Source organism: Lathamus discolor, chromosome Z (assembly GCF_037157495.1).
Source record: "Lathamus discolor isolate bLatDis1 chromosome Z, bLatDis1.hap1, whole genome shotgun sequence".
In the NCBI taxonomy this organism is placed as follows: Eukaryota; Metazoa; Chordata; class Aves; order Psittaciformes; family Psittacidae; genus Lathamus; species Lathamus discolor.
The window spans coordinates 91,041,854-91,055,171 of NC_088909.1; the positions used below are offsets into that span (position 1 = coordinate 91,041,854).

General features: G+C 41.4%; 1 protein-coding gene across 3 annotated transcripts in view; it reads right to left on the minus strand.

Annotated features, from left to right (window-relative positions):
* Nucleotides 1–3,353: 3,353 nt before the first annotated feature.
* RAB3C (RAB3C, member RAS oncogene family) overlaps nucleotides 3,354–13,318 on the minus strand; it is a 122,073-nt gene continuing 112,108 nt past the window's right edge. For all 3 annotated transcript variants that reach the window (XM_065662087.1, XM_065662086.1, XM_065662088.1), the window contains exon 5: nucleotides 3,354–3,639. In XM_065662087.1, the coding sequence (XP_065518159.1) occupies nucleotides 3,452–3,639 (188 nt within the window). In that variant the 3' untranslated portion in view covers nucleotides 3,354–3,451. The remainder of the gene's footprint in view (nucleotides 3,640–13,318) is intronic.

Consider the following 13,318-nt stretch of genomic DNA (forward strand, 5'->3'; position numbering starts at 1 on the left):
CAAGAGAAGCTAACCTAGACTGGCACAGGCTGCTTTTGGCCTTTTGCATTTGATAAAAAAGCCAAAGCATAATTTTTAATAGAATGAAAATCCCAATCCTGCTAGTTTCCTCAGCATTCAAACTAGACTTTAAAATGTCTGGGGAAGGGATAGTAAGTTACTCTTCAAAAGCCTTTTTTGTTTCTGCAATGGCCAGCTGAGAGGTACATGATCTACATGTGATCAAATTTTTCAGCACAAATCTCAATATTGCTGTGAGACACACGGCTGCAAAAGCCAACCTGTAACAGAAATCAAAGCCTACTTTTCAGTAGGTAACCCTGATTGTTAAGAAAAGTTCTACTTAAACTTCCAGCTTTTTCAATTTCAGATGAAGAGATACTAGGATAAATTGTGTTTGATGGGACATCAGCAGGTCATCCTCCCCAACCCCCTGCTCAAAACAGTGTCACCTAAGAGGTCTGAGCAGTCTGCCCAGGGCTTTAGCCAGTCTGGTCTTGACAATCTCCCAGGATTTGATGTGAACACTTAACAAATTAATCTGAGTAATTCTGAACTCTGTGACATGTCTGAATGCCAATACAAAGATCCTAGGAGTTTTTAAATACTGACTGGTTCTGCTGCTGTACTTCAGATGAGCCTTTCCTTACAACACATGGCTGGCACTCTAAAGAACAGTGTTACTCCAGCAGCTGCTTCCCCCATCCTTCCCCTCCCATGCAGGAGACATGTTGAAGGTTAGGTTAGTTGTCTCAGAAATGCAAAGGAAAGATTCTCCCAGTTTGATTATGCTGATCCTCTTCTGCCCAGACTCTTGATGCAAAATTAAAGCAGTTAATTCATCCTATTTAAGTAAAGAACTATTTATCTATTACTCAAATTGCTTAAAAAGTTACATGCTAACACGGCTATTGCCATCACTAATTAGAGATTACAGGGTCATAAAGAGACATGGATGGCCTGGAGTTCATTGTATGGTCACCAGGTGGGGTCTGGAATTCATTGCAATGCAGTATAAGCAAGGTGTGGCTGTAGCAAGAGGCATCTTGGAGTCTTTTTTCCTTGTTATGATGTGCACAGAAGATGAACATTTTGCAGCAAGCACCCCAGAGAAAAGCTGGAAGAACACCTGCATTTGTAGCCATGCTTCATGACCCAGGATATGCCCAAGCTCATATAAGATGTGACTATGTTCTCCTCTCTCCTTGTCTTGCCTGAGATGGCTCAGACTAATAACACAACCTAAACATTTTCTAAAGGACTTGAGGGCTGAACTTGAGTGCTGTCTCAAGACTTTCCTGCTCCTTTCTCTCAAGCACCAATAACTGCACATAAAAAGAAAAGGATGGAAAACTGCCTACCATCTCACACAAAGTTTCCTCAGCCTCTTATAACTTCTTTTTCCAAAGGATGTGATATGTAGTGAGTGAAAACGTATTAATGAAAGTCTCTCAGCACAGTTATCAGCATGCTGCCTCAGATGGTGGAAAGAAAAGCAGCATCCCTGGAGACAGACAAAGTTACAGTTGGGATGGCACATGCCTCTTCTGCCTGGCTGCTCACCATCCCCAAAGGGGACAGTGCTTTCTCTTCATGGATGTAAACAAACAAAGACCAGCCTCCGTGTCTACTAGGAAAACAAGCGCTTAAGTAAACTAGCTAACAGGACAGACATGGCTTAAAATCACAGACTGAAGAAAGAACATGTATTCAGGCAGCCAATGTAGTGCCCTGATGGTATATCCATTCTACAAGGGTTTATAAGCCTTGTTTCAAAATCATTTTTATTATGTCAAAAGTGTATATAGGTTATTTAATCAGTAAAAAAAAGTGGCAATTTTCTCCTAGTGTGTTTCGGGAGTTATATAAATTATGTTTAAAAAAAGTAATTTGCGTAGAGGGATTTCTTTGGAGTTTTGAGCAGTTTGCAGTAGATAGTGTTACTTCCTTTTCTAATTTGTCTTCTGATTTTTCACATTGCAGACAGTTTAAGAAATGTCAGCCTTGCCCTAAATTCTGTCTAACTGGAACAATAAAACAGTTAAAGCTTCTTCAATTATGCTGTTTAGTTAAAAAATGTCATTATGACGCAAGTAAAGGAGTTGTACAAAGTACTCCAGGGCACAAATGTAAGAAACTGCCACCAATTACTAGGACTACTTTTAAAACTGCGAAATATTACTATTTTTGACATGTTATTAAAAAAGAATTTGTGTACTTTGCTATCTTCACAGCCTTTTGCTGATCTTATGGATGTATTCAGGCTAACACCAGAAATTTTGACAATTTTTTATTACTTCTAAAGTTTTTTAAAACTCTTGTGAAACTCTGATTGTCTTGTCAAAATAGATATCCCCAAAGTAAAAGTGAGGTCAAACTCCAGTTCACTGAGACCAGCAGCACTTTTGCAGTAGGTCTGCGTAGAATACAGGCAGTGTGTTGCCTGTGTTTTGGTGGTCATTGTCTCAGTGACTGAATGACACGTAAAACTCCTGAAAACTTACTATGCAGGTTTGACAGCAATGTGACAAGACAGTTTTTGGCCATGAACAACCAAGCATAATGGATTTGGCTCTGTCACGGGGTAATTTAAAACTATGTGTTTAGTATCTCATGCAGGTAGAAATGGAAAGAGCTACTCAGCCCTCCAGTACTAGATAGGTACTACCAGAATCTTAGTAATGATGGAATGAGAAATTAAGTTCAGTATCAGAAAGGTGTTAGATAACACATGCAGCTCCCATGGAAATGTAAACATATTAGCTATAAAAAAAGGATGAAGTACCGAATATCTGAGTGTGTGCACTGAATACCCACATCCAGTTGGATACTCACGGTAAAGTTTGGTGGCTTTGGGTCCAGGAACTAACTTCTAATGCAATTCTGGAAATTCTTCTGCAATTTCCAGTCATCCAGGATGTGTAACATAATGAGTGTAGATTTGCTGAGGCAATATACTCCAGGAAGTGTCCCTTACACAAATAAGCTGGACAGAATGAGGGATTTTCTCTCTGAAGCAATGTTTCTAAATTGCTTTTCAGTCAGGAGAAAATGTAAGTGGCATCAGGAAGTGTATTGTAAGCCACACTGGCCACCGCCCTAAGGATTCAATTATATAATTTGAAACTGATGAAGCAAGAGTCAATTCTAGGCAAATGTGGTCTGAGGACATGGCACCAGCTGAAGTAAGTGTAATGTGAAACAGTAAAAAGAAAAGAGAAACTAATAGCCATCCTGCATGCAAAAGCCAGATGCTAAAAACTGGATCATCCTTTCAAACTAACAACTTTTCTATCACCTCCATACGCATTCTCCACCAGCTGCTGATGTAAAATAAAAGATTTTTCTCCCAAATAAATTAATAAGACAGTATAAATAAAGGCATATAAACCATTCACAAATACTCTGTTGGCCACTGAACACACTGGAGCTGCCTTTGCTGATAGCTGCATTAACAGCCGCAGTTGGGCTGCTGTGGAGGAGGGGTGTCCTTTAGCCGTGTGTTCTGCTTGCTGGCAGCAATGGTTGGATCCATCTCCAAGCTTTCCGACATCTTGTCACAGATGATATCCACGAGTCGCTCAAACGTCTGCTTGACATTAATGTTGTCCTTGGCACTTGTTTCAAAAAATTCAAATCCTAAGAAAATAAACAACATTTATGTTCAGTGCATATTCCAGGGTCTCCAATAAATATATAAACTTCTCTTGTGCAAGGAAGAGCAGAGATACACTCAGAAAGCAAATGTGAGAGCACGTGCAAGACAGAGCGGTACTGGAAGAGCAGTTAAAACTGTACCATAACCAAAAGTAAGTACATTAGTGGTATTTGTTTATACCAAGCCAGATAGGAACAGGACAAAAACATTCCCTTAGACAAATTCTACTTAAAAATAGTTTAATTAAAAAATTGTCACCAGTTTCAGAGCATTATTATTTTAGAAATGCCCTATGTACCCGCTCATTCAGAAGGAATAATCTACTGTTCCATCTCTATTCTGAACATTATTCAGCTGGAAACAGACACTTCCATTGTGTCATTAACCTGGTGACAAAGAAACCAACTATATTTGGAAATAACCAGGTAAGGAAACAAGCAAGAAAAGTAAAAACTGCTGCAATTTGATATCTACTTATGTTAGAGGTGAATCCGTGGGAGCAAAGGGACTCCCAGTACCACAAACCAAGCTAAAAAGAAAATAAAATACACAAATGCATGTAAGGAAGAAAACTTTCTTAGTTTATGTGGAAGGCCTTCTTACCTATTCATTCCCAATGACTACTCCAAAGGCAAAAATCTGAGCTATCCTAAACCCAGAAGGGACACTGTAATCCTTTACGGATCAGAGTCAGCTCTTCTAAGCTCTTTTCTCCATGTCCTTTTGTCCCATGTCTAATCTCCCATGTCTGCCTCCTTCCTCTGGGCAAGGTTTGCAACTTGCTGATCAGCCTGCAATAGAGCAGGCTTCTGCCAGTGCTGGCTTGTCCTATGTTCTTGCTTCCCTTGCAAAATATTTGTAGGAAAACTGTTCGTAATAAAAGACGGTCCAAAGAAATCATACTGGAAAGAGATTTGAATCTACATGGCCCTTTTAAGCTTGGCTTACATGTCTCCTTTGTTCCAAACCAGAAGGAAAGTGGGGAAAGCCAGTGTAGCTTCACTTGCTGTGCTGCATACCGGAGAAGACTGTTCAGAATGCTTGGGGACAGCCTGGGGAAAGGAAGATTCTCAACATTTTCAGTGCTCTGTGTTGAAACCCGGCTGCAGCTCTAGTACAGCAACACAGTCAGATCATTCCACAAGTGTTAGTGTTAGTTCACAGGAAGCAGGAGGAAAGCAGCCATTCCAAAGAGGAACAAGCAGGACCAAAGGGCAGAAGGGTTGAGGGACAGTGAAAGGTTGCCTGAGAAACAGCACACCAAAGAAATGGAGAAGATGACAGGAAAAAGAATGAATTTTAAAGACATTTATGAGGGGAGCGGTTTTTACAGTTAACAAGACAGAATAAGAGGCACATGAGATGATCACAAAATGGTAGATATGACAGGTATATGAGTACAAAGAAGGGAGGAGAGCCATGTCAGGAAATACTGTAACATGGACAGGATCAAGAAAAGAGACCCACTACCAGAGTTAGGATGTTCTGCATAAAGACACTGTGAAAAACTCAGAGGGACCCATTCTCCAAGTAAAATAGAGGCACGCGGAGTGCCCAAGCACAAACATACTTATTCAGATAAAGTAAGACACTACAGCTGTGGTGAAATCTCAGTTTCACTGGAATCTCAGTTACAATGTTGATATAAGAAGGAAATTGCAGTCACAGTAGTGGTGCAGCTGAATATCAGGCTATGCCTGTACACAAATCTCATCAATTTAGTCACTAATTACCTGAGCAATCCATGCCCTCCCTGGCTAGACCCTGCATAGGTGAGACAATGCACTGACGCATGAGAAAGTGACAGAACTCGCAGCTGCCTCCACAACAAAGTATTTGCTTTACTCTTTACAGGAACTGTACAGGTAGGCAGCCCTGGAAACTCCCCCCAGTCAGCCTCTGCTGTGCATAGATGATATGATAGGAACTATTTATATGCATAAATGTGCTGATAAACATCCTAAGTCAAGAATGGGTTATGCTGGTGGGCTTCCCCCAGGCACTTCCTGCTGTAGAATGGATTCAGCTGCACATAGGTAGGACACTTGTAGTTGGTCTGTGGTGTAGAAACAGTTCTTGTAGATGCAGAAATGCTCACACAGAACAGTCTTTTGAAGCCAGTTAAGACAGTTAAGAAATGCTTTGTGTACAGTTTAAAGTAATCACTGCCAAATGATCATGGCATGTAGTGGGCAAGTAGGACTAGCTAGATTACAAGAATTAGCAGAACAGGGGTTCACAGAGTCTCATTTGATGCAGCTGAAGACATCATTGCAAAGACCCTTGCAACAGAAGCTCATGTTGCCAGCCAGCCAGCCACTGAATGTTCTGTGCAGGGGATTCAATTCCTCACTGACAGTTACCTTATGCAAAAGATCCCAGTGAATTAGAGTGGTGTTGATTTTTCAGTTGTTTGTTCAACAGAAACTCTATCTGTTGAACAGTTTCAAAGAGATATGGAACGTTTTTCCCAGCAGAGTGTGCATGTAATAAATAGCTGAATTCTGGTTGTTTTCCATTTTATGTAATATTTTGCAGAACTTGACCTTTCCTTTCCTCCTGACTCATCTTGCAATTGTTTTACTAACAGTGCTTAGACACCCTAAGCTTTTAAAATGCATGTGTATGAGGGCCCCAGATCTCTGCCTTTTAATACTTTCTTCGTGTTTTTTCCAGTGCTCATTATTAACCGAGAAAAGATCTTCCATATAACACTGTAAACCTGAAGTGAGGAAATTCTCTGGTGAAGCCCAGGGTTCTGCTCAAAGAACTCCATGCTCCTACCACCTGTGATGATCTGTACTGTTTGATGTGGATGAGCGCTAGCAGAGCTGAGTACTGCAAAGAAATGACAAGGCCCAAGAGGCAAATGGATACATAAGGCAGAAGAGTACCTGATTTCAGCTGGGATGGAGTTAATTTTCTTCCTAGTAGCTGGTGCAGTGCTGTGTTTTGGGTTTAGTGTGATAACGACAATAACACACTGATGTTTTTAGTTGTTGCTAAGTAGGGCTTATAGAATCATAGAATAGTTAGGGTTGGAAAGGACCTTAAGATCGTCAAGTTCCAAACCCCTGCCATGGGCAGGGACACCTCACGCTAAACCATCCCACACAAGGCTTCGTCCAACCTGGCCTTGAACACCACCAGGGATGGAGCATTCACAACCTCCTTGGGCAACCCATTCCAGTGCCTCACCACCCTCACAGTAAGGAACTTCTTCCTTATATCCAATCTAAACTTCCCGTTTAAGTTTGAACCCGTTACCCCTTGTCCTGTCACTACAGTCCCTGATGAAGAGTCCCTCTCCAGCATCCCTATAGGCCCCCCTCAGATACTGGAAGGCTGCTATGAGGTCTCCACGCAGCCTTCTCTTCCAAAGGCTGAACAGCCCCAACTTCCTCAGCCTGTCTTCCTACGGGAGGTGCTCCAGTCCCCTGATCATCCTCGTGGCCCTCCTCTGCACTTGTTCCAGCAGTTCCATGTCCTTTTTATGTTGAGGACACCAGAACTGCACACAATACTCCAAGTAAGGTCTCACAAGCGCAGAGTAGAGAGAGGGGCAGGATAACCTCCTTCAACCTGCTGGTCACGCTCCTTTTGATGCAGCCCAGGATACGGTTGGTTTTCTGGGCTGCGAGCGCACACTGAAGCCGGCTCATGTTCATTTTCTCATCGACCAGCACCCCCAAGTCCTTCTCTGCAGGGCCGCTCTGAATCTCTTCTCTGCCCAACCTGTAGCTGTGCCTGGGATTGCTCCGACCCAGCTGTAGGACCTCGCACTTGGCATAGTTGAACTTCATAAGGCTGGCATCAGCCCACCTCACAAATGTGTCGTGGTCCCTCTGGATGGCATCCCTTCCCTCCAGTGTATCAACCGAACCACACAGCTTGGTGTCATGGGCAAACTTGCTGAGGGCGCACTCAACCCCACTGTGTATGTCACTGACAAAGATGTTGAACAAGACCGGTCCCAACACCGATCCCTGGGGGACACCACTCGTTACTGGTCTCCAGCTGGACATTTATCCTGGTTAAGGACTTTTCAGCTCTGCCAGTGAGGTGACACCAGAAGCGGAAGGAAGCAGAGACAGGACACCTGACCCAAACTAGCCAAAGGGGTATCCCATACCATAGAACATCATGCTCAGTATATAAACCGCAGAGTTTTGGCAAAGGAGGAACTTATTGCTTCTTGGAAATGACTTGGGTATCAGCTGTTGGTGAGCAATTGTAATGTGCATCACTTGTTTATTCCTTGCCTCTCTAAGTTGTTCTTCTCTCAAACCATGGGGGTTTACATTTTTTCTGATTTTCCTCCCCATGCCACTGGGGATTGGGGGTGAAGTGAGTGAGCAGCTATGTGGCACCTAGTCACCAGCTGGGCTTAAACCATGACAAGCCAAAACTGAGTAAACCCAAAATATCAAAGTGCTTCCTGAACATATGAAAATGTGGATGGAAAATGCCTCAGGATGTTCTAATTTAAATTCCTTATTTGTGTTTAATTTAGTTTTCCTTTGCTGTCCTTACACCATGTCTCTTTCCCTTATCTATCTTCTTCCCATAGTATTGACTCAAAGAAAGCTTGCAAGCTCTCAGCAGCCCCCTGTGGCACTACAGCAGCATGGGGCAGCCAAGACAACAGAGTGCTGTTGTTCATCTGATGAGATATAATGCACACAGAGTAGTAACCACCCTGAAACACATAAACAGCATGAATTACTGACTTTGTTCTCTCCCTGCCTCATGTTTGTCCTGACTTCACAGAGGCTCCTTCATCAATGCTCATTAACTGTTGTTTATGGTTCTTTAAAAAAATAAAGAAGAAAAAATTAAGGACACCTGTATGCAGAGCAAAGAATATTCTGCACTCTCTCATCTTCCTGAGAAAATGTGACATCAAGAGGGCACACAAGACAGCAAATTTTAAGCACAATTCCACAGTCAATACAGACAAATTATGTTAATGTTTCACCAGCTGATTAGGAAGACCTTCTGGTTTCGGAGTGGCTGTCCAAAACCAAGACAATTTTATTTACCATCCCTGATGTTAGGTTTAACAAATGTCCTCGAGGGTGTGTTCCTGCAATAACTATCCTTTCTTGAAGACAAGCCTGAACTGCGATTTTTAGCACTGCTCTTGCCAGTTTCCTGTTGAACCCAGTATTTTGAGTAGTAGGAGACTGAAACGTCAGAGCAAGAAGCAGCTGCTCCCTTTGTCACACAGTGGTGTACAAAACACAAAATCTAGGAAGCCATGGGAATGAATTATTTAATAATGTCATAGCATATAAAGGGGAGGAGTTTTATTTCCTTGGATTTATTTTCTTGGATTTGCATCCTGTGGGTAGTTCTGAGGGGGTGCCGGTAGCCAATTCTTGCTTGCTGTGAACAGTATCTAATAAGGTTTGCATTCACCCGGCAGGCTGTCAATCAAGACAACTGCAAGCCCTTTCTCCCCTCCTCAGATGTCCACTTCCTCAGAACTGTTAATATATTTGAGACCTCTACTGCTTTCTCAAAGAGAGACAGACACACGTGGCATGATTGTAAAGGTCAACTGGGTAACTGGGCTAGCAGTAGCCAGTGACTATTGATGTTCTTCAAAGTACCTCCTACACCCACAACTGTGGTAGCACACCTGGTTATACTGTGCTCTGTGTAACCCCCTAGTACCTAGTGCAGCATGAGCACAACACACATGGTTTGGACCTATAGCAGGATTATACTTCTGCAGCAACTTTAGGGGCCCTGGCGTTAGAGATACTCTGTAGTAGCAGTACTTGTAGACCAGTTGGATGGGACCTCTGTGGTCTAAACAAGCCCAAGGGCTGGACTATGTTAAGTAAAGTATTAAAATGACATTAAGACCCCAAACTGGACTTCGCTATTACCTCAGCAAAGAGCAATGCTTTAGCACCATTCTGGGTAGAACTAATGTAAAGGTTGTTAACAGAAATGCTTAGATATTTATCCAACCTTTAGGGTGGCCAATTTTTTATATATATATATATATATATATATATATATAAAGGTAAAGGGGGACTCTCAGCTGTGGCAGAATGGACAGAATGGAGCAGTAATGTTCTAACGATCACTTTCTTTTCCGCTCTTTCAGAACAGCAGGTTTCCATACAAATTCCAGTTGTACTGATTTTGATTGTGGCTTCCACATACCTTTTAAATAGGTGCATTTGAGCAATTAATTAGATTCCTGCCAAAGGATTTTCTTTTGCTTGTTTACAAAAGACATTTGTGAAACAAACACAATCCCTTTTTCCTCCTTCTCATTAAGTAACTTTCCTGTAATGCAGTTCCAAGTGCATGAAAGCAATGGCAGGTTTGCGTTTCCCCTTGTAAAAAGCCATCCTAGGGACAGGCGCTTTTAACTGCCCTGCTCTTCTAAACAAAAGACTCTGGTGTATGTCAGTCTGTCAGTGCTGTCTGTCTCCTTCCTCTGGCATTAATATTTGCCCTTTAAAAAGAGCTCAAAAACAGTGAAGGATGGAACTATGAACATGCATGCTCTTGCACAACACAATTATTTTCATGTTTAATGAAAAGTTAGGCACAGCATTTGCCCATTCTCTGCAAGTTGCTGGTGACCCTGCCTTCTGCACCACAGCCTCCAGCCAGCCAGGAAGGCAAAACAGAACTTGCTGTTCTAGTAAGCTGTTTGCTGAGGTGCCAAGTCCCACTTGATTCCTGACTTGGATGCCAAAATTACAGACCTAAAAATTCCTCCTCAGTTGCTGCCTAAGCTCACAGATGCCTGACATGCCCAGTGTATCCACAAATGCCTAATGTACCCATCAACCCCTAGGGCTTACACACAAACGCAAGTGAAGGTTCACTCCAGTCTTGATGCTGGGGAGCTGCTGTATTGTCTATCAGCCCTGGCAGGATTCAGAAACCACTCATGTTCCTGCCCTACCTCAGCAGCAGGCCTGGTCTCGCAGGCTTGCTCAGATCACACAGAAGTGCTAAATGCTGAATTGCACCCTGTAGAAGCACACGGCACTAACAAGTACTCTATTTTCAGGCTTGCTGGGGTGCTAAATGGGTTTAATTTGAAGAATTTGGACCTGTGGCTGGTTTGGACCTATGGCAGTATTGTGCTTTTGCAGCAACCCTAGAGGCCCTGGTTTAAAATAGATTACGTACTCTCTAAATGGGAGTATTTGCAATTAAAAACTAATGAGTGTTGAACTAATTTGTAGCACACACATAACAAACACGAGTTGTGCAGAAGCACATGAACAACCAAAGAACACATATACAATTATGCAGCTAATTTTCATGCATAGCAAAACCTCATAGAGAAACTCTATGCCAAACTATATATGCAACTGTTCAGTTGCATGTGCAGTTAGTCTATTCAAAGCTCTGTACACACCTCTGCCTGCTAATCCTTTGCAAGAACATACATCACAATATATCATACAGACCATGAATAAAAGGAACCAAGAAACTGATGCCATCTGTGAGTCATTAGTTTTATTTCTGTTCTGACAGATGACACCACACTTTCATGAACATATGAAACTTTGAACTCAGCTGAGATATATGAGATGAATATGTCAGAAAACTGTGTGAGTAATGCAGCTGGGAAGTATGCATATATTTTGCTTGTAAGTTCCAAGCCTGTTTTACTAAATGCTTTAAAGTACATGAGTACTGACTATACTGGGATTACTCTCAATGGCCAGTGCATATAGTGCTCAGAGCAAACAGTGGAGAGAGAGGGCTTTCCACACTCTTTTAAGTAATGATTAGTGAATATACTTGTTTAAATGTGTTTGCTATGATTCCCATGTCAATATTAACATTACATTAATTAGTTCTCTCTACTGGCTGATATGTCACATTTCTGTATTTTTCTGGTATGATATTTCTATGAGGTAAACTTACATGACTCAACTGCATTTATTTCATCCTGTCTGTTTTAATCTCATTACTCTTTTAATGATGCTATTACGTTAATCAACCATGAATTAATTACTTAAAAAAGCCTGTACCACTTACAAAAATACTGAATAGGGTGACAAGGAATGGCTAAGGTGTAAGATGGTCTTTGTGTCTTGAATGATGAAATAGTCTGGGAATTTCAGCCTGGAGAAAAAGCAGGGGTATGATAAAGGTCTCTGAAACCAATCATGTTACAGAGCAGGTAAGAGCAAACAATTGTTCACTGTTTCTCAGAATATAACAGTGAAGAAGCATCAATAAAGCTATCAAGTGGCTGATTTTTGTGAATCTTGTGAAGATAAATTGGATATTTAAAAGATGTTGTGGATGGTAAGGTTTTATATGGTTTCAAAGACATCAATGGACAGTCCATGTTAAAAATCATGAAAGGGCAATTGAATATGAAGATATTGCCTTTGGTTCATGAGACCCATGAATATAATTTGCTATGGCCTGCTAAAGTATCAAAATATGTTTGTCCTATTATATCTTACACAAGGCACTTACTGCTTGCTGCTATGATCTGTGATGCTATCACTAGTGTCATGCCCTATATACAACAAACTTAGGAAAAAAACAAAACTAAAGTGGAAAGGAGACAAATTCTGCCTTGATAAACATTCCGCTAGTTTCCCTTCAAGGTCAGATCTGGTTTTCTTAACCATTCTTTTCTGTGAACTTCTGTTAGTGTTATGACAGGATACTTGACTAGTTTTGCCAGACTTTGGCAGGTAGGGAGGCCTATTGCTGGTTGATCTAAACTACTTGTTTGAGTTACACTTGAGGATTAAGCCAGCACTGAGATTCAAGGAAATGAGGTCAGCAGCAACAAAAGAGGCCCAATTTTCTGATAATGCTGGTCCCACCAGGACACTGTGCTTCCTGGAGAGTTAAATGCCCAGTGCTCTTTTCTGACCTTTTGAAAACCCAGTCCAAAATGTACATGTATTCCTTTTCCCAGTGACTTCAAATAAACCAGGGCTGAAAATAAAACCACACTTGACAACAGTGTGTTTCACAACATGTTCTTTGTACAGCAGTCGTGCATTGTGCTTGCTTGTAATTGTGGCTGCAAAATGTTGCAGACCATGGCGTTCAAAGGGCCCCCAGTCTTGAAATGTCTTGCTGGACACAAAAATCTGTATTATTATTTTTAAAACTTATCCACAAGAGATGTTATCAATTAATTAGCAGAGAAAGAAAAGACAGTCCCAAGTGCTCAACACATGTGTCCTTCAAACTGGCCAACATGGACAATTTGGTTCAGGGAAACTTGTTCTGCTTTTCCTGACACCATATCCCACAACCCCTGAGCAGATTAAAGAACTTATTGCAGCTGTACAGAGAAAATATAAACATTTGTGTGTGTGGTCTGAGCACAGTAAACATACTGGATCAGAGCCATAATTTATCTGATACAATTATCTGCCCTTGCAATAGCCACAGAACATGTATCTCAAAAAGGAAAACCCCGGAGAAGATAAAGACTGGAACAGAGGATAATCTGCTCCCATAAAGATTGAGTACTAAATCCCAGGAGTTAGAGTTTGCTTTAAAGCTTGAAACACGAGTTTTGATATCTAGCTCATTACTCTTCCTTTTTTTTTTTTTTTTTTTTGTTTGGTTTTTTTTTTTTTTTTTCCATAGGAAAATAGTTTAAGGAATAGAAATTCAGATTAGCTATGTCAC